The 24168-nt window shown below is 51.0% G+C and overlaps 1 protein-coding gene and 1 long non-coding RNA gene across 14 annotated transcripts in view; one reads left to right on the top strand and one right to left on the bottom strand.

The window, feature by feature from the left end:
* The window catches only part of DTNB (dystrobrevin beta), a 241823-nt gene extending 237386 nt beyond the window's left edge, over window positions 1-4437 (top strand). For all 13 annotated transcript variants that reach the window (XM_027966577.2, XM_027966572.2, XM_027966578.2 and 10 more), the window contains 2 exons: window positions 2277-2311; window positions 4118-4437. In XM_027966577.2, the coding sequence (XP_027822378.1) occupies window positions 2277-2281 (5 nt within the window). In that variant the 3' untranslated portion in view covers window positions 2282-2311; window positions 4118-4437. The remainder of the gene's footprint in view (window positions 1-2276; window positions 2312-4117) is intronic.
* On the bottom strand, window positions 1242-21961 carry LOC121819015 (uncharacterized). Its single transcript, XR_006059130.1, has 2 exons — window positions 21744-21961; window positions 1242-2731 (listed from the first exon to the last, which is right to left on the bottom strand). It is a non-coding gene; the product is annotated as an uncharacterized LOC121819015 (long non-coding RNA).
* Between the last annotated feature and the right edge of the window lie 2207 nt (window positions 21962-24168).

The following is a 24168-nucleotide window of genomic DNA, read 5'->3' as shown; positions in this document are numbered from 1 at the left end:
GACAAGGCTAAGGGCGGTTAAACAATGTGTCCAGGTAGTAATCGCCGGAGCCTGGACTCAGCCCAGGTGTCTGTAACATCAGCACCCATCTTTAGTCTGAGCGGACTGGGAGACCAAGTGCAATGAAAGAAGTCTTAAGAAAGAGTGGAGAGAAGTGGATACAGAAAAGGAGGCTGTGATGAGAACAGGGGAGCATCTCAGAAGGGGAAGGTCCAGAGCACTTGCCCATAGCGGCTTGTGTGGATGAGAGAGAGGGGTCTTTGGAGTTTGTCAACAAGGACACTGGAAACACCAAGGATGAGTCAAGGGAAGAAAAACATACTCCAGGTACTGCAATCATCAAGTGAGTCTGAGTGGGACTCCCTGAGTCTCCCTGGCCTGGGAGAAAGTGGACAACAGCTATGATGTATTAATGAGAATGATGTATTTGGCATAAAGCTGTCAAAAGGTCAGCAGTAGAGGGCAGTGGTGTTTGAAACGTCTAGAAATGCTGCAGAGAAAACTGACTTCTGCATGCCGATGAGGGACTAGGAAGGAGGCAGGAGGGCTGTACTGCAAGAGGTGGAGAGAAGAGGAGACACACAGAGATAGACTGACGCTTATGTAAACACACCCTGCGAACACGTGCATGCACGCACACAATCCAGTCAGATCCCGGCTTTCATGTGGAATGTTCTTGGCTGAAGACATAACAGCTGCTGCTTTGGCCTCTCCCCCCTTGTACCCCCCCCCTTCCCCAGTAGTTTTTCCCAGGGCCTCTCCCCAGTCTCCCTTGCTCCCCCAAAGCACACAGAAGACTGCCCTGGTCGCTTGGGCCTTGCCCTGCCCACAGACTCTAGCCTTAGGCCTGACTTAAGTCTGGACAGAGGCTGTGTCTCACACATGGACTGGGCGTGGTTTCCCGTGTCTGGTACCTGCTGGCATCCGGGACCCTCTGTCTTTGCCCCTGTGTTGCCTGGTCAACATCTCTTCTTTCTGTCCCTCTTGCTTTGTATGTCTACGTGAAATCTTGTTGTGAGAATGCCTGAATTTCCATTTCTGTGGTTTTTTTAGGTGCCATCCCCAGGGGGCAGAGTGTTAAGAGTTGGGGTGAGAGATGGGTAGGGTTTAAAAAGGATATTTGGCTGTCAACACTGTATGGGTCCCAGGATAGGCCCCTGTAGCTAACATGTGGCTGTTACGTAGGTGTAGTTCTAAAACCAAGTGTTTTTATGGATGAAACTTCTGTTTCTCCACCGTGATCTAGGCATGAGATTTTATTAATACTGTAGACCAAGGTGGCAATAACTGCTGTCACCTAGGCATTAGAGAGCAGTAACTATCAACCAGAAAGAGAGAAAGAGTGGCTTCTTCGGGGTTGAAATCATGCTGACATAATATAAGCACAACCAGGTCAGCACCCCATGAGGCATAGTCTGCTCAGTGGAAACCATGAGAGCCAAATGGACACTTTTGAAGAACCCATGACCCAGCCCGACTTCAAAGCCACATTCACCCTGGCCTCTCCCTGCCCACCCTGGCTCCCTATCCGGGTGCATCCTGGGAAACGATTCTGCTCCACTGTAGGAGTGCCCTCCCCTCACTTTGGGTGGTCAGTCCTTGTAACCAAGACCATACAGATGAAACACAGGCTAACATAACTTCCCCATGTTACTTCAGAGCCCTCAGCTGCTACTCCACAGCCTCGTTTTATGCCCCGGTGTCCTTCAGAATCACCTCTCCCAGCATCTGCCATCATGGTATTGAGAGCTATAAATCCAGTTTGCATGCTTAATTCTGGTACATGTCTGGGAGACTGACAGCAGTGGTCCTTGGTAAGAATAGATACGGGCTTTTGACAGTCCAGGAGATGGTTCAAGATTTCAGGGTGAGCAAGAGTCTGATTTAGAGTCTCCAGCAGATGCATCTGCAGGAAGGAAATATTGCTCTTTTCAAAGTTTAAGCCATTTTCACCTTGTTCACTTTCAGAACCACGTGGGCTGTGCCCTCTGATGTAACTGCTCCCTAGGTTGAAGGTGGATTCCTTTCCATTTTCATATGATATATCTTCCTCCTGAGAGACGTGTATCCGTAGCTACATAGGTCAGTCGTAGTTGCTGGTTGTAGGTCATGTGACTTCCCCCTTGTTTTCAAACCTGGTTAGAAAAAGTTGATCTAAGAGGAGACAAAGAGCAAGTCCAGGAGCCCATGGGTCGGGGAGGCCCCAGGAGAACCCCCGGGTGGCAAGGAGACCCCGACTGTAACCTCCATCTGTCGTTTGTGTCTGTGCTGCACAGGTTAGCGGAGTAGCCGGGCCAGAGAGGAAGCGTGGGTGAGTACAGTGTTCCTTGCCCTCCCCCACGGCCCACTCCCTCCTCCCTCTCCTCCATCACAGTTCCCAAGCCAGAGCTGCCCCGACACACGAGATGCAAGTTGAAGTTTCCTTTACAAGCGCCGCTGCACCTCCCTTCTTTGTGAAACTACTCCAGCACACCTGCTTGGCCCCACTTGCAGACCCTGGCCCATCCAGCACTGCTCTGAGCCTGGGCTTCAGGCAGGTGTCACCTGTGTTGGGACACAGGTGGCAAAAGTCACTTCCCCGGGCTGCCTCTCTTTTCTCCTTGCTTCTGATTTCCCCGCAGCCTCTGTCATTTTTCTCCAGATGTCCAAACCACCACCAGTGCAGGGTCACACTAATAACTCCATAAAGTCGTTTCCCATGGTGCCTGGCCAAGCTGCACCTTCTCACTTCCTTAAAAAAAAAAAAGAAAAAAAAATTAATAAAAGTTCAGATTTCCTCACAGACAAATGCACATTGCCTTGAGAGTTAGCCTCTCATGTTTTTCCATCTTAGGAACTTAACTCTTATCTAGCTCCAGTTCTAAGGTATTGCAGCTTCTAGGTCTGCACTGAGAGCTAAAAGGAAGGAACAAAAATACTTGGACAACCAATCTGTTCAAGAGAAGAGTTCTTTCAAGGATAGATGCCTTTGGTGCAGCCTTGAGATTCCTCTTTATTTTTTTAGTCTTTGCTTCCCTCCCCTCCCCCCACCTCATGTGTTTAAAAGTTAGGCCATTTTCCTCCATTATAGATCTTCCAGACAGAAAAGCCAGGGTTGCAGCCCACGGTACAGAAAAGGACCTTTCCCAGGCCCTCCTGAGCGTTCTTGTCCTGGAGCAGCTTCCAGACCTTTCCCTGACAGCCCCGCTTTTCCCCATCTGCACCGGGCCCTGGGTTCTGTCTTGCTTGCCCTCCCGGACCTGCTTTCTCTGGGTCTCCCTCGGCTCAGGGATCGGGCAAGCCGAAGGCGGGCAGTGCCTGAGCTGTGGAAATTCTCTGGCCGCCCTGGAAATCACAGAGCCTCCCAGGCTGGGCAGGCTTGTCCCTGAGCTCACTGCGCATGCGGGCAAGGCCCTTCCTGAAGCAGGCTGTGGCTGCCGCAGCTATGAGGCAGTCAGGAGCTGACTTGCCCTTGGGGAGCCTGCCAGGGCCCCTCTCCCCAGGGCACACAGGAACTGGGGGATGAGGAAAGGCGTGTCCACCAGCTGGCCCACCCCTCTTTGCACACAGGAGGAGACTAAGGCCCACCACCCAGGAGCTTGGTGCCAGCCCTGACTGCTCTGCCACTAGTGCTGTCCTCTGACCCTGGGAGGGGGTGGTTGTGAGAAACTCTCAAAGGAGGGAGAGTTTCAGAAAGTTAAGGAAAAGCCTAAACGCTCAGGTGGACTCTTGAGTTCTGCTCACTTTATGTGTGAGGCTGAGGCTTTCTCCCCTTCCATCCAGGGCTTCTCAGCACATCACCAACCTCTTTGCCCTTCCCTTCAGTCACAGTTCTTCACCCCATGAAACCACCACTTTCCTTGCACTGCAAACACAGTTCTTTCTTTCCTGGAAACATTTCCTGACCCTGTGACCTAAGCAAGGACTCCAAAGACCCAAGATACCCCCAGAAAAAGAACACTCGCTTCCCTAAAAGGGGGTTGTGAGCCCTGTCCCTCTCCGAGTGTCCTGAGTGGACAAGGTAAGCAGCCGGACAGCGCCATCCCCGTGCATCATCTGGTCCCGGCCGATGTTAGACGCCTTTGCCTAGAGACCCTGCACCAGTGCCCGGGGGTCACCGTGCATCTGTCCTGCACAGGCACAGGGGACGTGGAGCGAGCTGGCACCGACCGACTCGAAGAAGGCGAGGTGTTCTCCCAGAGGCGCATTCCTGTCCATCTGCTGCTGCACACCTGGACCAGGCTTGCAGGCTGCCAGACGTTACCACCTGCCAGGGAGAGGGGAGCCCAGGCCGGTGGGAAGTGGGAGGGACCGCCGGTGCCGCCTCAGGCACACCCCCCACCCCACCCTCGCACAGTCCTGCATGAACTAGCATCTTCATCACTCTCCTCCGGGCATGGTCCCATCTCTGCAACGGGAATTTACTGGAGGTTGAAAAGAGAAAAGAAACAGAACGAATCTCGTGTGTGTGTCTGTGTGTCTGTGTGTCTGTGTGTGTCTGTGTCTGTGTGTGTCTGTGCGCGCGTGCTGATGGAGTTCTTGCTGGAATTTACTGGAGGTTGAAAAGAGAAAAACAACGAGTCTGTGTGTGTGTGTGTGTGCGCGTGCTGATGGAGTTCTTGCTGGAATTTACTGGAGGTTGAAAAGAGAAAAGAACGAATCTGTGTGTGTGTGTGTGTGTGTGCGCGCGCGCGCGCTGATGGAGTTCTTGCTGGCACGTCGCCAGCACTCGGGCTGCTTCCCGGGATGGGGACACGAGTTTCCTCCCGACCTTTGACCTTTAAAAACCAACAGGTTTTCTTCCCTCTGTCGTGCAAAGACAACTTCAGGCTCTGCTCGGTTCTACAGACATTCACACCCTGGCCACAGGGCTAAAAATAGCCTCCTTCCTTTCTCTCTCGCTGCTTACACTTCCGCCCGATTCGACGCCGCTGCGCTGCAGCCTGGGCGGTAAGCGGGAGCAGAGAGCGAGCGAGCTCTGCCCCTGCAGCCCCGACGAGTCCTCCTCCTCTTTCTCCACCTCGTCCTCTTTCTCCTCGTTCTCCACCTCCTCCTGTCGCTGCAGGAGAGCAGGCGAGCGGGTGTCGCGGAGCTGGGGCGGCCAGGCGGGAAGCGCTGACCGGTGACCGCCAGAGGGAGCGCCGTCCGGGTCGGGGGCCTCGCTCGCGCAGCCTCTCCCATCTCCCGGTGCCATCCCGCTCCCGCACACAGGCTAATCAATCCCAATTCCGGGTGATTTTCATTTATTCCGCTCCCCCCCCCACCCCCGGGCTCCAGGATGTTATTTTTAGTAGCAGAACTGCTATAAATATTTATAAAGGGCAGTGACTGGAATGAAGGGAGAGGCCTCACTGCCGACTCTCGCCTCCCCCCACCCCCAACATGCACTCCCGCTGCAGACCCTGGGCTCACCCACGGCCTCGATCAGAGTCACCTGGGAGCCTTGTGAGGTAGCAGTCGGGGTGAAGGAGCAGGGGTGGGGCGCTCTCCAGCACTCCCTTCGCACCCCCTTCTCCCTCCGTGACTCCCACTCCTGAAGGAGGTCGAGGCTCGAGTGGGAGCATCTTGCCCAGCAGCTAAGTGTGATAAGACCAGACATGAGGGGCTGGAGCAGCTGGCAACACTCCAGAAGTGCCAGAGCAGCAGGGAAAATGGGAGCCAGAGTTGGTGTGGAAAAAAGCACTCTGGGAGCCTCAGGAGAAACCCCGTGCCTGGGGAAGAGCCTGCGGCCGGCCGCCCCCGCCCCCCAGCAGCTCCCATGCACTACGGAGCCCAGAGTGTGACCAGCAATGAGCTGAGGCCCCAGGGATGCCAAGGCAGCTCTCCTGAAAGAATATCTGTGTCAAGGTGCTCCGATGGGGGTTGGGGGCGGGGGTCCCAGCCTGCCTGGAGGACTAGAGATGAGAGGAACCAAATGGAATGTCCTGGGGGACAGTCAGTGCCAACCAGTGGTGAGATTAGGTGTGGAAGGTCTAGGTAGGCCGGGGCCTCACAGAGGACACCAATGGGTAATTCGATGCCGCCTCTGCAATCCTGACTGCACACACCTAGTACCCTGCCCCTGAGGACAGGCAAGATCCCACTTCCTGATTCATGTGGATTGCTTGTTTCTTAAAGAGTGCAAATACTCAAAGGAACAGATTTGAAGCACTAGTGGCTTCATAACAGCCAAGGGCTTGGGCCAGCTGAGGTGCAGGTGTGAATAGCAGTGTCTCCTGGGCCCCTGCAGGCCTGACCACCTTCCAGCTGTCTCTTACTCTCTGCTTGGCCTTTGCCAAAGAGTATAGTCAGAGTCTTCAAACACAGGAAAGGCTCCAAACTTCCAGCCTCCCACTTTACCAGCACCCAGAAGATGCTAAGCAGACAGGAGAGAGCCACAGGGACTACTCACATGTCTGGGTGGTCCATTTTCATATAAATTCTCAACAGTTGATTTATTTTCTAGCTGGAATATCTACCATTATATAAGGCCCCTGCTGTGCCTCCTGGCTGCTTGGCATCTGCTTTCGAATACAGATCCCTACCAGAAGCTTGAAGCTGGGTCCCTGTCCTTAACCCTGACCTGTAACAGGATACACCCTGTAGTGGGCACTTCCTTCCTAATTGCTTCATAACCATTTAGGAGCTGCTGCTGCTAAGTCTCTTCAGTTGTGTCCGATTCTGTGCAGTCCCAAAGACGGCAGCCCACAAGGCTCTGCCGTCCCTGGGATTCTCCAGGCAAGAACACTGGAGTGGGTTGCCATTTCCTTCTCCAATGCATGAAAGTGAAAAGTGAAAGTGAAGTTACTGAGCCGTGTCCAACTCTCAGCGACCCCATGGACTGCAGCCCACCAGGCTCCTCCATCCATGGGATTTTCCAGGCAAGAGTCCTGGAGTGGGGTGCCGTTGCCTTCTCCGATTTAGGAGCTAGCCTACTTTAACCTGCTTCCCTGGTGGCTCAGACAGAAAAGAATCTGTCTGCAATGCAGGAGACCCAGGTTTGATCCCTGGGTCGGGAAGATCCCCTGGAGAAAGGAAATGGCTACCCTCTCCACTATTCTTGCCTGGAGAACCCCAAGGACAGAAGAGCCTGGCAGGCTATAGTCCATGAAGTTGCAAAGAGTCAGACATGACTGAGCGACTAAGTACACACAAAAATGACCTTTTGAGAGAACTGGCATATTCTGTCGGCATTGTGGGCCCCCTGGGCTGGTGCTGATCTGTAGCTAGGAAGACCCCTGGAGAGGTCCCAGAGGCATCCTGGGTCTCAAGGAAGTGGAGATCCCACCAGGTTCAGGTTCATAAATCCTAGCCATGCTGAGGTTCCGTTTATTGTCACAGCCTGCTCCACTGCTGGGTGTGCTTCTTCCACCAGCAGACTCCCCCTGTGTTGCATTGCTTACGCCCTGCTCCTGTAGTCCATGACAGCTTCGGAAAGGTACAGTTGCTATGGTAATGCCCAGAGCCATCTGAATTCCTGCTGCACCTTCTGGAAGACGAGGATTTGTGAGGAGCCGTGTAGTAGATTCTAAACCTAGCCTTTCCTGACCACCTCTGTCAGGGGTCAGGTGACTGCTGGAGGTGGAGCGGGGACGTGGGTAACCCACCTTCCTTGGGCAGACATTCTATCACTGCAAGCTGTGTGCAACTGGACAGGTCCTCCACGTGTGGATCAGAAAACCAAGTGAGTCTCTTACTGGGGGGTTTTAGGTGTAAGAGACAATGCCGATGGCCCACAAACTTAGTATCCCCCACGGGCTTATTAAAATAGGGAGAGCTGGGTCCCACCCCCAGAGTACCTGGGGCAGAGCCAGAGAATCTGCCTTTCTAACAAGCTCCTGAGTGATGGTGGTGGTGATGGTGTTGTAGGTCCAACCACAATGTGAGGACCACCATACTAGGAGGGAAAAGCATATCACTGCAAGAAACCACGGCCAGTCAGGTGGAGAAGGGACAGCATCAGTTGTCTATTGTAGAGAAAGAGAGACTTCCCTTCTGGGAGGGCTCTGCTGTCACATTTCTTGGCCAGGATACCAGAAGGACTGGTGATCCTAGGATGTTTCTTTTTGGTTCCCCACCACTCAACAAAGACCTTCCCCTATGAGTGAGGGTGGGGCAGCGTCATAGGTAAAGCCTTGAACTTGGAGAAGACCAACCTCACAGATGCCTCGTGACTGAGTGAGTCCTACATGGTCTACAGTCTCAGTGTCTGGGCGACCAATGCCCTGCCTGGCTCAGGAGGGAGGGAGAAGAGGGGAAGAAAGGCTGTTGCTGGCACTGAGACCCCACCATTGGAGTTTTTACACCAAGATGCCTTCCCCAGAATGTTGTTTGGTCGTCATGTCCGACTCTTCACATCCCCATGGACTGAAGCACACCAGGTTTCCCTGTCCTTCACCATCTCCCAGAGTTTGCTCAAGTTCATGTCCATTGCATCAGTGATGCTATCCAACCATCTCATCCTCTGTCATGCTCTTCTTCTGCTTTCAGTCTTTCCCAGCATCAGGGTCTTTTCCAGTGAGTCAGCTCTTTGCATCAGGTGGCCAAAATATTGGAGCTTCAGCATCAGTCCATCCAATGAGTATTCAGGGTTGATTTCCTTTTAAGATTGACTGGTTTGATCTCCTTGCTGTCCAGGAACTCTCAAGAGTCTTCTCCAGCACCACAGTTCAAAAGCATCAATTCTTTGGTGCTCTGCTTTTTTTATGGTCCAGCTCTCAAAACTGTGCATAACTACCAAAGCCTTGACTATATGGACCTTTGTCGGAAAAGTGATGTCTTTGTGTTTTAACACACTGTCTAGGTTTGTCATAACTTTCCTGGCAAGAAGCAGTCATCTTCTAATTCCCTTCCCTAGAATGTAAATACTGTATTCTCCACTAAATGATGTTCAGGCCCCAGCTGGGCTGCTTACCTTCAGCCTATGTGAAACTCCTATTCCCATGGGTATTGTTGTAAGAGAGAAAATGATGAGTAGAGAACCTGATGGGGCTTCCCAGGTGACGAATTGGGAAAGAATCTACCTGCCAATGCAGGAGATGCAGGGTTCAATCCCTGGGTCGGGAAGATCCCCTGGTAGAGGAAATGGTAACCCACTCCAGTATTCTTGCATGGGATATCACATGAACAGAGGAACCTGGTGGACTACAGTCCATAGGGTTGGAGAGTCGGACACAACTGAGCAAGATCAGGAGAGAACCTGATTGACATTGCAGGCCCTCTTCCCAGTTACAAATAGTACTAATAAGTGCCAAGGATTCTGACATATTCCCTGCACACTTAGCCTTGCCTGGGAAATGAGGTCTCTAGGGGAGGGGCTTGGTGACTCTCCCACCGACCGTGTTGGCAAACAGGTGGAGGATACTCTGGCATCATCTCCCCCGCCTCCTGCCTTATGGCAGGACAGTTTTGGTAGAGCCTGCTGTGAAAAAATGGACATCAAATCAGTTTCCCAATTTTAGAAAGCACTGTTGCTGCTGCTGCTGCTAAGTCGCTTCAGTTGTGTCTGACTCTGTGCAACCCCATGGACTGCAGCCTACCAGGTTCCTCCGTCCACGGGATTTTCCAGGCAGGAGTACTGGAGTGGGTTGCCATTGCCTTCTGTTAATTTCCCTGAATATTCATTGGAAGGACTGATGCTGAAGCTCCAATATTTTTGGCCATTGGATGTAAAGAGCTGACTCATTGGAGAAAACCCTAATGCTGGAAAAGATTGAAGGCAGGAGGAGAAGGGGACGACAGAGGATGAGTTGGTTGGATGGCATCACCAACTCAATGAACATGAGTTTGAGCAAACTCCAGGAGATGGTGAAGGATAGGGAAGCCTGGCTTGCTGCAGTCCATGGGGTCACAAAGAGTCAAACATGACTGAGCAACTAAAAACAGTTAGTGTCCCAGCTCTGTGAAGGTTTGGGTGGGTGTGACTGCTTACATTTATAACATGTAGAATCCCTAAAGAAGACCATGAGGAAAACTGGGACTTACTCGGGTGGGGGTGGGCGTCCTTTGAAGAGGCAGAGTCCAGAGAGCCACGCTTGAATTTCTGAGACCACGCCCTAAGCAGAGCCTAGCACTGCTACAGGTAGAGATGGAACATGCAGCCTACCACGGGACTCTCATTCATTCTAGAGGGTACTTGATGAGCACTGTGCTGGGCACCAGATGCCCTCCTCAGGTCTTCAGGCCTCACTGAATGCAGGATCTCGGAGGTTAAGGCTGAAGCCTGGTCTGAGGTCATAACTAGGGTGAGTAGGGGAGTGAGCTTGGAGGGATTACATTGCCCTCTGAAGCCCGTCAGCTTTGGGATGGTGGGTGCTGCCTGAGGCCACTGCCACAGGAAGGGAAATGGTCACGTAGAAGTGTGCATCTCTGGACCTGTGACGGGGAGAGGAAAATGGAAAAAGACCTGGAAGCTAAGGGTCGTGACTAATGTGTATTTTATAGCACCAGGGGCCCAGGCATACTACCAACAAATAAGGAGTTCATTCACAATCAGTTATAACCTGAATCCTCTGCAGCCCCAGCAAGTGTCCTCAGACACACTTCACCCAGCTTTAGTAGAAGTGCACAGAAACCTCAGGACATGGGCACACACACCTTTGCCCTTGCAACCTGACTTGCAAAGTTTAGGTGTCAAGTGCTACTGTTTTCTCTGAAAGTAGAGCCTTAGATTCGGCACCTGACTTGGGGCTGGGAGAGCATCTACACAGCAGGCCTCAAGATCACTTGTGTATGTTGGGCTTTTCATTCAGGTCGCAGCTCAAGGGTAATGCCTTCCGCCCCATGCCTGATCCGAAGGCCTTAATCACTTTAGTCTCTTTCCCTCCCCACAGAGTTGGCATCCTTGCCCACCAGGCACTCAGCCCCTCACTGAAGAACTGTCTGTGGAATCTAAAAACCTCTAGAAATCCTCCCTAGGAATCCCAGGCCAGGTGGTCCAGGCCCCTCCAGGCTCCTCCCTCCTCTACAGAGCCTGACCGCCACTGAGGGGCGATAGGCAGTGTGGCTTTGGTTCACCTCATCAAACCCATGGAAATGGACTTCCCTGGTGACTCAGTGGTAAGGAATCTGCCCGTAATGCAGAAGATGTGAGTTTGATCCCTGAGTCGGGAAGATCCCCTGGAGAAGGAAATGGCAACCCACTCCTGTATTCTTGTCTAGAAAATCCCATGGACAGAGGAGCCTGGCGGGCTATGGTCAACAACTTAGCAAATAAACAACAATCAACCACCTGAGGAACTCTGCCCTCCTAGGCCTCTCCTTAAGGGGTAGGTCTTCTGGAAGAAACATGCATGCCCCAGGACTAGGAGGCCAGGATGGAAGGGCAGCTCTGGGAAAGGCAGCAGCTGGGCACAGATGCTGCTTGGGAGGGAGTCTGGTGGGGGGGTCAGCCAGCCAGCCTAAGGTTCCCCCTGGATCAGGGCCCCAAATGGGAGTCAGGCTGAGGGTGAGGAAGGAGGACTCCAGGCTTGGGATCCTCCTAGGTCCCCCTCTTCCCTGACTGTGGGCACTGTTTGTCCTACTTTCCTCATTGCCTTGGCAACCACCCTGGGGTCACCCTCTGTGGCCAGCCTGTCCTGGAAGCCCAGGGCCAGGCTCTTGCCATCAGAGGAGGGGAAGGGAGAATGGGATGTACGGGCACAGCAGGGTGACCTGGGAGAGGAAAGTGCAAGAGGAAGACAGTCCAAGAGGATGGGGAGAGAGGCAGAGCGTGAGGTGAGGGGGATCGGCCAAGGAGAGGCTGGGAGGAGGTGGGGTGGCATGATTCACCTGCCGAGTTCTAGGCAGAGGTCAGCTCATTCCTTTGCCCTGCTGTTGCCACAGCCCACCAGGCCCCTCTGTCCTTGGAACTTTCCAGATAAGTATACTGGGGTGGGTTGCCATTTCTTACTCCAGGGGATCTTCCCAACCCAGGGATTGAAGCCACGTCCCTTCCATCTCCTGCACTGGCAGGGCAGATTCTTTCCCACTGCTCCACTTGGGAAGCCTCACTAGCCCCCACATTTTGCTCTAATTATCCTTACTGGCTTACCACCCCATCTTGGGCTGGGAAAGGGGACTGCCCATGCCTTTCTTGGGACCTCTACCCCTAGGGCGGCCCCTGCCGTAGGGCAGGCCTTGGCCCTGGAAGGCAGAGGCCTTATCTCCCCATCCCTCCCTCCTCCTCACATCCCAGCCCTGACCCCAGCCACTGCAGCCTCAGGAGGGGGCTATGGAATTTCCCTAGGGGTTGTCTGGTTCAAGGAGTCGCTTATCTCCCCGCCTTTAGCCATCACTGAAGAGTGGAGGGAGTTAGACTGGGGTCACTGGGAGGCCTCTAGAGCCAAACTTTACAAACCATGGGTTTAATGCCAGGGTGGAGCTGGGAGAGGCCCTTGTTTAACATTTCTGTTTGCCAAGGCTGACCCTGACCTGCCCGTGGCCCACCTCACCTAGCTGCTAACTGGTCTCTTCCTGCCCCCATTTTATGATGGAGATTGGGTCTTTCTTCCCCAGACAACTCCCTGGACAAGGTCACTGTCTCGATGTGTTGTGTACACACAGAGCTACCCTCACAAAGGCCTTTTGGCTCTGCACACACAGGCACAACCTGGAGGAACTCAGAGCCCGCCAGCCCCAGGCCCCATGTCTGGAGAGCACTGTCCAGGCCTGTGAAGAGGTTCAAACTAAGGAAATGGAATGCTTCCTTGAGAAACCAACCAACAGAGCAACTTAAAGGCATCTGGGAGGGAATAAGTGAAGGAAAACACTAGAACAGAAAACAAGACAGTTAACGCACATAATCGGCTGTAGCTAGTGTGTTAGATGCTTGAATGTCCGGCTTACTGATGCTGCTGGGTGATGAACCAGGTGGGCTTCTTCAAGAGGGCTTTGCTCTAAAAGGAAGGGGAGGAGCATACAGTAAGCGCTTGCTGTGTGCCAGGTGTGTTCACACATGTCATCTTTAGTGTCCTCACCCAACACAGCTGCAATGTAAGTTCATCAGTTCAGAGGAGGATGGCTCTGAGAGGCCAAGTAACGTCCCAGATCACACAGCTGGGAAGTGACAAGTCCAGCCCTCTGCCTGACTGTGATGTAACTGCACTTCCCATACTATCACACTGCTGACATGGCAGAATTTCAGCAAAATTTCAAGGAAAAGGAAGAATATCCCAAGTGTGGGAGAGGAGGAGGAGGGAGATAGCTCCAGGAAGGGGCATGGGGAGTCAGCTGCCTGAAGGAGAGCCTGACTTACCTGCTTGAAAGGTCACAGTTGAGATATAATTGCCCAGATTTGCTGATATTTAAGACAAAAATTCTTAACCAAGATAGTATCTCTAATTCCTACTGCCACCTCCACCTCTGGGCATAACCCTTCCCCTAGGCTTCTCAGTTCAGTTCAGTCCCTCAGTTGTGTCTGACTCTTTGTGACCCCATGAATCACAGCACACCAGGCCTCCCTGTCCATCATCAACTCCCGGAGTTCACTCAAACTCATGTCCATCGAGTCGGTGATGCCATCCAGCCATCTCATCCTCTGTCAATGCAAATAGAATCTATACCTGCCATGGACAGTTGGGTTTGTTTTCCCCAAAAATAGGCTCTGTGAGACGAAATCCAGCACAAAGAGAATGTTAGATGCCTTTCTGGGCACATTGACCTAACTGATGACTTTACCTAAAGGGTACGGCAGCTCCACTATCCCCTGTCCACAGATGAGACAGCTGGAACAAGAGAGGCATTCTGCCACAGACACGGGTGGCAGGTGGCGGGGACTAGATCTCAGGCAGGCTGTCTCCAGAGGGACGTCCTAAGCCCCATGTTCTGCCTCGCTGGCTAACAGACACTGATTGAGCCAGAGTTCTGGGCCTGGTGCTAGGCTGCGCACTTTCCACGTGTCATCTCATGCAGGCAGGGAAGGAAGAGGCGGAGTCTTGGCCTCCGGTTCAACTGGGTGGCCTTTCCCCAGGCCCACTCTGCAGTTCGGAAGTAATGTTTAGGGCTCCTCCGTTTCCACCCTGATCTTGCAGGACAGGATTGGAAGGTCCCCGTCCACCTATCAGATTCAGCTCTGACCAGGCCTCACACTGAGGGGCTTACAGCAAGAGCACTGAGTGGCAGAACCCCACCCCGCCCACCTCATCTATGGAGAGGGACCTCAACAGGAACTTTTTTCTCTTTCGGCCAAACTGCATGGCATGGAGGATCTTAGTTCCCTGACCTGGGATCAAATCCACGCCCCCTGCATTGGAAGCATGGAACCTTGACCACTGGACTCCCAGGAAGTCCCACCAACAGGAACTCAGTTGTTAGCCCCACAGAGACACTGTGATGTTGCCACTGCTATTCACAGTCAGAGCAAGTCCGAGGGTTGAAGAGCTTGAACAAATGGTCTTGACCCAGGAAACTGACGTCAAGGAAATTGAACGGTTCAGGACCACATAGAGAGGTGATAGAGACGCTCTTGGAGGAAGTGTTGGTCCTTCCAGGCCTTTAAAAAAAAAAAAAAATTTTACGCTTAATTTTTAAAAAATCCTTGTGAAGGACATTATCATTGTGTAACCTTCATTCTAGAAAGTAATTCAGAGAGATGATGTCAGAAACCATATTCCCAAGGCCAACCCTGTCATGTGGTAACCTGTGAGCCATACCACTCCTGGAGCTTTAAATATGTCTACCAAAAGGCTTCTGTGAGTGCATTTCTCAGTATGCAGGCTTCCCTCTGTTAACATGCACCAAGGGAACTTGGTCCCACTCTTTAGATCATCCTGGATGTTAGGATGGGGTGTTTAAGGATGCTTCTCCAAGAGAACATACCAATCATTCCACACCTAACTTTATATCCTGTTCTTAGGTGAATCCTCGAGCATTCACCCTTCCTACCTAAGCCATGTCACAGACAATGAGGTTCCTATCTAATCACCAGACTTCCCCAACCACAAGAGATAGAATCCCCTATGGAGGGCAAATGATATTCACCCTCCCAGAGGAAAGTCTGCCTGGAGCCCTGTCATCCAGTGATTGACCTGAACTAACCTGGCAAAATAGAGTGGATTCCAACCCCTCGCCCCCGCCCCCCACCCCCAACTTGGGCTTCCCTGGTAGCTCAGTGGTAAAGAATCTGCCTGTAATGCAGGAGATGGGGGTTCGATCCCTGGGTTGGGAAGATCCCCTAGAGAAGGAAATGGCAACCCATTCCAATATTCTTGCCTAGAGAATCCCATGGACAGAGGAGCCTGGCATGGACAGAGGAGCCAATGCAAGGGGCAGGGGTCCGTGGGGCTGCAAAAGAGTCAGACATGACTTAGTGAATAATCAGCAACCCTCCTCTCTGCTTCTTTTAAGAATCTTCCAAGGTTAGAGGGGTAAATAGGTACATCTTACATTAAAATAGAGTTCCTAGGAATTTCCTGGCTATCTAGGGGTTAGGACTCTGCACTTCCATGGGTTCCATCCCTGGTTGGGGAACTAAGATCTCGAGTGCCACACACACTATGTGGCAAAAAAAAAAAAAAAAAAAAGTTCCTAATTTGTCATCTACATCGGTCATATATGTAAAATATGCCCTCAAAAGGCTACAGCGGAGGGGACTTCCCTGGCAGTCCAGGGGTTAAGACTCTGCACTTCCAATGCAAGGGTGCAGGTTCTATACCTGGTCGGGGAACTAAGATCTCACGTGCTACGAGTAGCGGGGCCAAAAAACAAAAAACGAAGTCATTGTTTTGAAAAAAAAAAGGTTACCTCCAAAGATGGGAGGGTATACATGGGGAAAAGGCAATCATACAGAGTGATACTTATTAATTACCAGACACCATACAGAGAAGTCTTCAGGGAATCAGAGAAGGAAGAAGAGTTCAGTTCAGTTCAGTTCAGTTCAGTCGCTCAGTCGTGTCCGACTCTTTGCGACCCCATGAATCGCAGCACGCCAGGCCTCCCTGTCCACCACGAACTCCCAGAGTTCACTCAGACTCACGTCCATCGAGTCAGTGATGCCATCCAGCCATCTCATCCTCTGTCGTCCCCTTCTCCTCCTGCCTCCAATCCCTCCCAGCATCAGAGTCTTTTCCAATGAGTCAACTCTTCGCATGAGGTGGCCAAAGTACTGGAGCTTCAGCTTTAGCATCATTCCTTCCAAAGAAATCCCAGGGTTGATCTCCTTCAGAATGGACTGGTTGGATCTCCTTGCAGTCCAAGGGACTCTCAAGAGTCTTCTCCAACACCACAGTTCAAAAGCATCAATTATTCAGCTCTCAGCCTTCTTCACAGTCCAACTCTCACATCCATACATGACCACAGGAAAAACCATAGCCTTGACTAGACGGACCTTAGTCGGCGAAGTAATGTCTCTGCTTTTGAATATGCTATCTAGGTTGGTCATTTTCACAGCTATTTGTAATGCCTTCCCAGACAGCCATTTTGCTTTTTTGCATTTCTTTTCCATGGGGATGGTCTTGATCCCTGTCTCCTATACAGTGTCCTGGGTTTGAGTCTGGTCTTGAGCACCCTGAGGCCAGGACACAGGTTCGTGCTGCCCTTTCTTCACCACGTCTTTTAATTTCATGGCTGCAGTCACCATCTGCAGTGATTTTGGAGCCCCCAAAAATAAAGTCTGACACTGTTTCCACTGTTTCCCATCTATTTCCCATGAAGTGATGGGACCTGATGCCATGATCTTCGTTTTCTGAATGTTGAGCTTTAGGCCAACTTTTTCACTCTCCACTTTCACTTTCATCAAGAGGCTTTTAGTTCCTCTTCACTTTCTGCCATAAGGATAGTGTCATCTGCATATCTGAGGTTGTTGATATTTCTCCCGGCAATCTTGATTCCAGCTTGTGCTTCTTCCAGCCCAGCGTTTCTCATGATGTACTCTGCATAGAAGTTAAATAAGCAGGGTGACAATATACAGCTTTGACGCACTCCTTTTCCTATTTGGAACCAGTCTGTTGTTCCATATCCAGTTCTAACGCTGTTTCCTGACCTGCATACAGATTCCTCAAGAGGCAGGTCAGGTGGTCGTTCAACCATAGGTAAATAAAATAATACCCAAATATGAAATAACAGAAATAACATATTGTCTCTTATTACATGAACTCATTCCTTCACTGGCTCACATGGCCTGGCCAAGGCTGCTTTTAGCTAGAGTTCTTGTACAGGGAGTTCTTTCACTGTTTCCTACACTTGTAAGATCTTACATGTGCCTAGTCTGCTCCATTTGCATCTTTGTTTTAAAAAAGAAAACACATACTAAAAACTACTTTTGAAGCAAAACCTTCCTCCTGGGATACAACTTTTCCTTCGCTGGCCCTTGCTTTTGAAGTGGCGCGTACCCTCCTCTGGGCCAACGTGCCTCTTCTGAGGTCTCTTTCAGGCAGGAGGCCTGTGGGGTGTCAGCGTGCCTTGCCTGTTTTCAATTAAACCCCTCAAGTCAAAGTGGAGTCAACGGCTTTAGCAAGGTGATTTTCCAAAGGGGTGATCTTATTTTGAACCAACATGTCAAAACACAACCAACTCAACCTGCAACACACACAAAGCAAATAAATACATCTGTTTGCAGATTTACCTGAAAAAATCACAAGGGCAAAGCAAGATGGAGAGGGCCCACAGGGCTTCCAGGGAGGGAGGGGGATCTCTTTCAGTTTCCCCCATGATGTGGTGGTGCTGGGGGGTGGGGGGAGTGGTGAAGAAAGGGCAGCATGAACCTGTGTCCTGGCCTCAGGGTGCTCAAGACCAGACTCAAACCCAGGACACTGTATAGGAGACAGGGATCAAGACCATCCCCATGGAAAAGAAATGCAAAAAAGCAAAATGGCTGTCTGGGGAGGCATTACAAATAGCTGTGAAAAGAACAGAAGCAAAAAGCCAAGGAGAAAAGGAAAGATATAAGCATCTGAATGCAGAGTTCCAAAGAATAGCCAGAAGAGATAAGAAAGCCTTCAGCGATCAGTGAAAAGAAATAGAGGAAAAGAACAGAATGGGAAAGACTAGAGAGCTCTTCAAGAAAATTAGAGATACCAAGGGAACATTTCATGCAAAGATGGGCTCAATAAAGGACAGAAATGGTCTGGACCTAACAGAAGCAGAAGATGTTAAGAAGAGGTGGCAAGAATACACAGAACTGTACAAAAAAGATCTTCACGACCCAGATAATCATGATGGTGTGATCACTCATCTAGAGCCAGACATCCTGGAATGTGAAGTCAAGTGGGCCTTAGAAAGCATCACTACAAACAAAGCTAGTGGAGGTGATGGAATTCCAGTTGAGCTGTTTCAAATCCTGAAAGATGATGCTGTGAAAGTGCTGCACTCAATATGCCAGCAAATTTGGAAAACTCAGCAGTGGCCACAGGACTGGAAAAGGTCAGTTTTCATTCCAATCCCAAAGAAAGGCAATGCCAAAGAATGCTCAAACTACCGCACAGTTGCACTCATCTCACATGCTAGTAAAGTAATGCTCAAAATCCTCCAAGCCAGGCTTCAGCAATATGTGAACCGTGAACTTCCTGATGTTCAAGCTGGTTTTAGAAAAGGCAGAGAAACCAGAGATCAAATTGCCAACATCCACTGGATCATGGAAAAAGCAAGAGAGTTCCAGAAAAACATCTATTTCTGCTTGATTGACTATGCCAAAGCCTTTGACTGTGTGGATCACAATAAACTGTGGAAAATTCTGAAAGAGATGGGAATACCAGACCACCTGACCTGCCTCTTGAGAAACCTGTATGCAGGTCAGGAAGCAACAGTTTGAACTGGACATGGAACAACAGACTGGTTCCAAATAGGAAAAGGAGTACGTCAAGGCTGTATATTGTCACCCTGCTTATTTAACTTATATGCAGAGTACATCATGAGAAAGGCTGGACTGGAAGAAACACAAGCTGGAATCAAGATTGACGGGAGAAATATCAATAATCTCAGATATGCAGATGACACCACCCTTATGGCAGAAAGTGAAGAGGAACTAAAAAGCCTCTTGATGAAAATGAAAGTGGAGAGTGAAAAAGTTGGCCTAAAGCTCAACATTCAGAAAACGAAGATCATGGCATCAGGTCCCATCACTTCATGGGAAATAGATGGGGAAACAGTGGAAACAGTGTCAGACTTTATTTTTGGGGGCTCCAAAATCACTGCAGATGGTGGTTGCAGCCATGAAATTAAAAGACGCTTACTCCTTGGAAGAAAAGTTATGACCAACCTAGATAGCATATTCAAAAGCAGAGACATTACTTTGCCAACTAAGGTCCGTCTAGTCAAGGCTATGGTTTTTCCTGTGGTCATGTATGGATGTGAGAGTTGGACTGTGAAGAAGGCTGAGAGCTGAATAATTGATGCTTTTGAACTGTGGTGTTGGAGAAGACTCTTGAGAGTCCCTTGGACTGCAAGGAGATCCAACCAGTCCATTCTGAAGGAGATCAACCCTGGGATTTCTTTGGAAGGAATGATGCTAAAGCTGAAACTCCAGTACTTTGGCCACCTCATGCGAAGAGTTGACTCATTGGAAAAGACTCTGATGCTGGGAGGGATTGGAGGCAGGAGGAGAAGGGGACGACAGAGGATGAGATGGCTGGATGGCATCACTGACTCGATGGACGTGAGTCTGAGTGAACTCTGGGAGTTGGTGATGGACAGGGAGGCCTGGCGTGCTGCGATTCATGGGGTCGCAAAGAGTCGGACACGACTGAGCGACTGAACTGAACTGAATGAGAAGACATCCACTTCACCTGGTTCCTCATCCTCGCCCACTGCAGACGCTGGCCGCCCAGGGAAGGGTGTCTGGCCCCAATGGACACGGGCATTAGAGGCTGGGAAGGTGACACTCACTCCTCAACCCCACAGCAGGCTGGCACCTCATAGGGTGGGGGTTAGCGGGTGACCCACATGGACCCCGGCACTTGCTCCCACCCCAGTCTCCTCTGCCAGCTTTGTCCTCTGGGGAAGGAGAGCTCTAAGGAATATAGCACCCCAGGGGCCGAGTCCTTATCATTTGGACTCTCTGTCCACAAAGAGACACTCTGTGGACTGAATTGGAGGGTTTAACATAGGGTGGCTTAAAGTCATTTTCTTTGGCCCCCAAGGTATTTTTAAAACAATTTAGTGGGTTGCAAATGGTGAAATAGCTGAAGATTTCATAGAAAAATCCAGATTTACAGCTTCTCTTCTCTGGAAAAGTTAGAATATCTGGCTGTACTGGTCCCACCATTCCCCCATGGCAACAAGCTTGCTCAAGACCCTCTGAAAACTTAGATACCCTCCTCTCTCATGGCCACAACTATGTGCCCTGGGGCGCTGCTCTGGGCCAGGCACGGCTCTTCTTGCCCGAGGGCGGGTTCCCACATCCTCTGAAGCCCCAGCCAGACAACTCCCTCCCCACCCCTCCGCCCACCCTCCCCACCCTGCGGCAATTCCCAAGCAGCAGCCCACAGGGGCTCTTTCTCTGACTCTGAGGATTTATACGGAAAAACTGCAGTAACGCAAAGTGATGCTTGCATGCATGCATGTGAATTCACTTCAGTTGTGTCTGGCTCTTTGCAACCTTGTGGACTGTACCCTGCCAGGCTCCTCTGTCCATGGGATTCTCCAGGCAAGAATATTGGAGTGGGTTGCCATGCCCTCCTCCAGGGGATCTTCCCAGCCCAGGGATCGAACCCACATCTCTTATGTCTCCTGCACTGGCAGATAGGTTCTTTACCACTAGCACTATCTGGAAAGCCCAATGTGATGTTTATTAACTATCGAACACAAGGCAAAAAAAAGTGTTAAGGGAATCAGAGAAGGAAGAAGAGTTCAACCATAGGTAAATAAAATCGTACCTAAAAATAAAATAACAGGAACAACATACCCTCTCTTATTGCACGAACTCAATCCTTAAACTGACTCACACACGGCCTGTCGAAGGCTGCTTTTAGATGGACTTCCAGTGAGTTCTCTTACTGTTTCCTGTGCTTGTAAGATCTTAAATATGCCTGGTCCACTCCATTTGCATCTTTGTTTTTAAAAAACACATACTACAAACTATTTTTCAAGCAAAACCTAAAATCATTTGTACTTTGCTGCTCCTTTTTACAGTGTGACCTCAGGTCACACCTTATTCTCTGCATCTACAAAATGAGAAGATACTATTAACCCGTGTGGTTGTTTATAAGGATTATATTGAAACGGGAGACCATTGAAAGAGTGTTGGCACATAGCATACAGTCAATAGCAGTTACTCTCCTTCCTTCCTCTGACACTCCAGGTGCTGCCCCTTCAACTGCTTCAGCCTCAGAGAAACCCCCAGCCCGACCCCCACCACCAGCCAGGCCCCTCCTGGACTCACAAGTGAGAGGCTGCAGTGATGGAGATGCAGGAACCAAGTGCTGCCAGTGCCTGAGCCCCACACCTGTGGCTCAGAGTCACCTCAGGGAGTCTCCCTGGGGCTGGTGAGAGCTGTTTAGGCTTGGGGCACTGATTCATCTCCCTTGCACAGACACGGGAAGGGCCACCTTCAGAGGTCAGAGGAGGGGTCCAGAATGCTGAGCCAAACTTCTACCCCCACTGTAGGCTTCACATCACAGAAACAAAACAAAACAAAACAAAACACTTTCAGGGGTGGAGGGCTAATATGGGAGTGCCAAGGTAGGTCCAAGACAGGCTGGGGAGGGCCACCTCACCCCCTCCACCAAGTACATCCCTCCCAGGGAACTAACTGTCGCTCCATGGGTGATGCAGTGTTTTCAAGCCTTTGAAACACCAAGTTCTTCCTCAGCCCCTTCTCTCAGGGCCAGAAGCTGGTTTGCCCTGGACGACAGAGCGCTCTTGGAACAACTTACCCTTCGCCGGAGGAGGTGTCAGGCTCTCACCGCTACAGTGAGACTGAGGGAGGGTTCTCTGCAGACCAAGAAGAGTCTGCTTCTTTTACTCACTTAACAGATATCTGTTGAGCAACTACTGCCTGCCAGACATATTCCAGGCCCTGGGCATACAGTAAAGACAGAGACAGGGTGCCTGCCCTCGGGAAGTTCTCATTTTAGGGCAGGAGACAGACAGTGAACAATTGTGGGAGGACAGGAGGTAGTAAATGCTCAAGGGGGAAAGTGTGGTGAACGTTTACAGAGTGAGTCATGGGGGGAGGTCATGCATGAGCTCTTCTGGGTGTAGGTCTCTGCCCCTCCTTTTTAGGTGAACAAAGAGAAAACACACACTACCCATAGCAGGAAATTCCCCTGGTAGGTCTCTAGTTGAGAACAGACTCTCTTGTCTTCGCCGCTTATGATTTTCTGGGTTATGTCCCACTGAGGCCAGGACCCTGAACCAGACTCTCCCAGCAGTTAATCCAGCCTCAGACTAACATCTTTCTGCCAACTTCCCCTCCCCCACTCTTGCCTCTTCAGGCCACCCCTGGGTTCTGGACTCCAGGCCTTTGTTTCACTCTCTGGTGGTTTTTGTCCTTTTGTTCTGCCCGTCCTTCTCTGACCATCTTCTCCAGTAACAAAGTTTCCCCATCACGTCCAGTCCCAGTAGATAGATGACTTTCTACTTTGCAGCAAGAAAAGAATATTCTGGAAATTACACACTTTCAGTGTTTCCCTCCACCCTGACCAACCACAAGGCCAGGTAGCCCCTCTTGGCTGCCCCTGGATATCCCCCAAACCACCTCCGAACGCCTTCTCCTCCCCAGCTTCCCCACCTTCACAAGAGAGCCCAGTGGGTTTTCTGAAATGAGACCAACTTAGCTTCAGTCTGTGGAGTGGCTCTGCAGCCACTGCACTCAGTACTGCTGCTGTTGCTGCTGCTGCTAAGTCTATTCAGTCGTGTCTGACTCTGTGCAACCCCATAGATGGCAGCCCACCAGGCTCCCCCATCCCTGGGATTCTCCAGGCAAGAATACTGGAGTGGGTTGCCATTTCCCTCTCCAATGCATAAAAGTGAAAAGTGAAAGTGAAGTCGCTCAGTCGTGTCCGACTCAGGGATCCCATGGACTGCAGCCTACCAGGATCCTCCGTCCATGGGATTTTCCAGGCAAGAGTACTGGAGTGGGATGCCATTGCCTTCTCCGACACTCAGTACTACACTTCCTCAAAACTCCTGCTCCTCTCCCAGGCACCAGCCACTTCTCATTATTGGCGCAAAGGAGTTTTTCAATTTGACATGTGTGTGTAATCACTGATTTGTGTCTGTGAGCTGCTTGAAGGAGGGCCCAGGTCTGTTTTGTTCACCAGTGACTGCAAAAACCCTGCTCGACATCAGACAGAAAGCGGAAGCTTAACAAACAGTTGTCAGATGTGCAAATAAAATATACCCACAAGTACAATTAAATTGGTAATATACATTCAACAGTCAAAGATGAAGGAAACAAAAAAGAAGTGGGTTTTGGCTGAGTGGCAGACCCTAACCTTAGCTCCCTTATAACGATGTATTTATTACAAGTGGATCTGACCAAGAATTTATCCTGTGTGTCAATTTATGGGGCAACATACTAAGGGATGAAAAATTGAACTCAGATAATCGTAAAGAAAAAATAACATTACACACCCTCAGGTAACTGTAAAACCAAACATATCACACACACACACTTCCTCCTGCCTAGTTCAGGGGCTTTGACTGGGTGCTGTCCCGAGGACCTGCTCGGGTCACGAAAAGAAAGCAAGAGCAAGTTCAACCAATCAGAAGTCAGCACCTACAGAGCCCCGCCCCTCCACATGGGTGACAGACAGCAGGCTCCGCCCCAGTCCAGCGCCACCTGGAGGTCGAGGGGGACAAATGCGGCGCCTGCCGGGAGGCGGATCTATCTGCCAGGAGGAGCGCGCTGAGCTGGCCCGGCAGGGTCTCCGTGGTCTGCAAAGATAAGGCCTCCGCCCAACTGTAGTCAGGCGGCTCCCGGGGCAGCTGTGGGGGTCATTGAGGGCGGAGCCGCTGAGGCGCGGTAGACAGCTGTTAACCTGTTCACTCAAGAGACTTTCCCCACAGCTTTCCGCTACTTCCTGTTGTTTATCCCTACTTGACCAGAAGGATGGGTGTGATGAGGAAAAAGTGGCTCAGAAAAGGGACACAACAGCGGCTGTAAATGCTTCAATAACATCTCTTTTGGGCCCAACCTCCATTAAGCAGAGTGGACCCGGAGAAGGGGTGATGCCCTCTCTCTGAGGCTGTCCCTCTCCAGCTGGTGGCCTAGACGTCCCCGGAGGAGCCCAGACTGCAGCGTTACACTCAGACCTCAAGGTCGGACAGCCAGCATGTCTTCAGCTGCCTCGGCCC

The sequence above is a fragment of the Ovis aries genome, chromosome 3 (genome assembly GCF_016772045.2).
Source record: "Ovis aries strain OAR_USU_Benz2616 breed Rambouillet chromosome 3, ARS-UI_Ramb_v3.0, whole genome shotgun sequence".
Lineage (NCBI taxonomy): Eukaryota > Metazoa > Chordata > Mammalia > Artiodactyla > Bovidae > Ovis > Ovis aries.
This window is presented reverse-complemented; position numbering and strand designations above follow the sequence as displayed.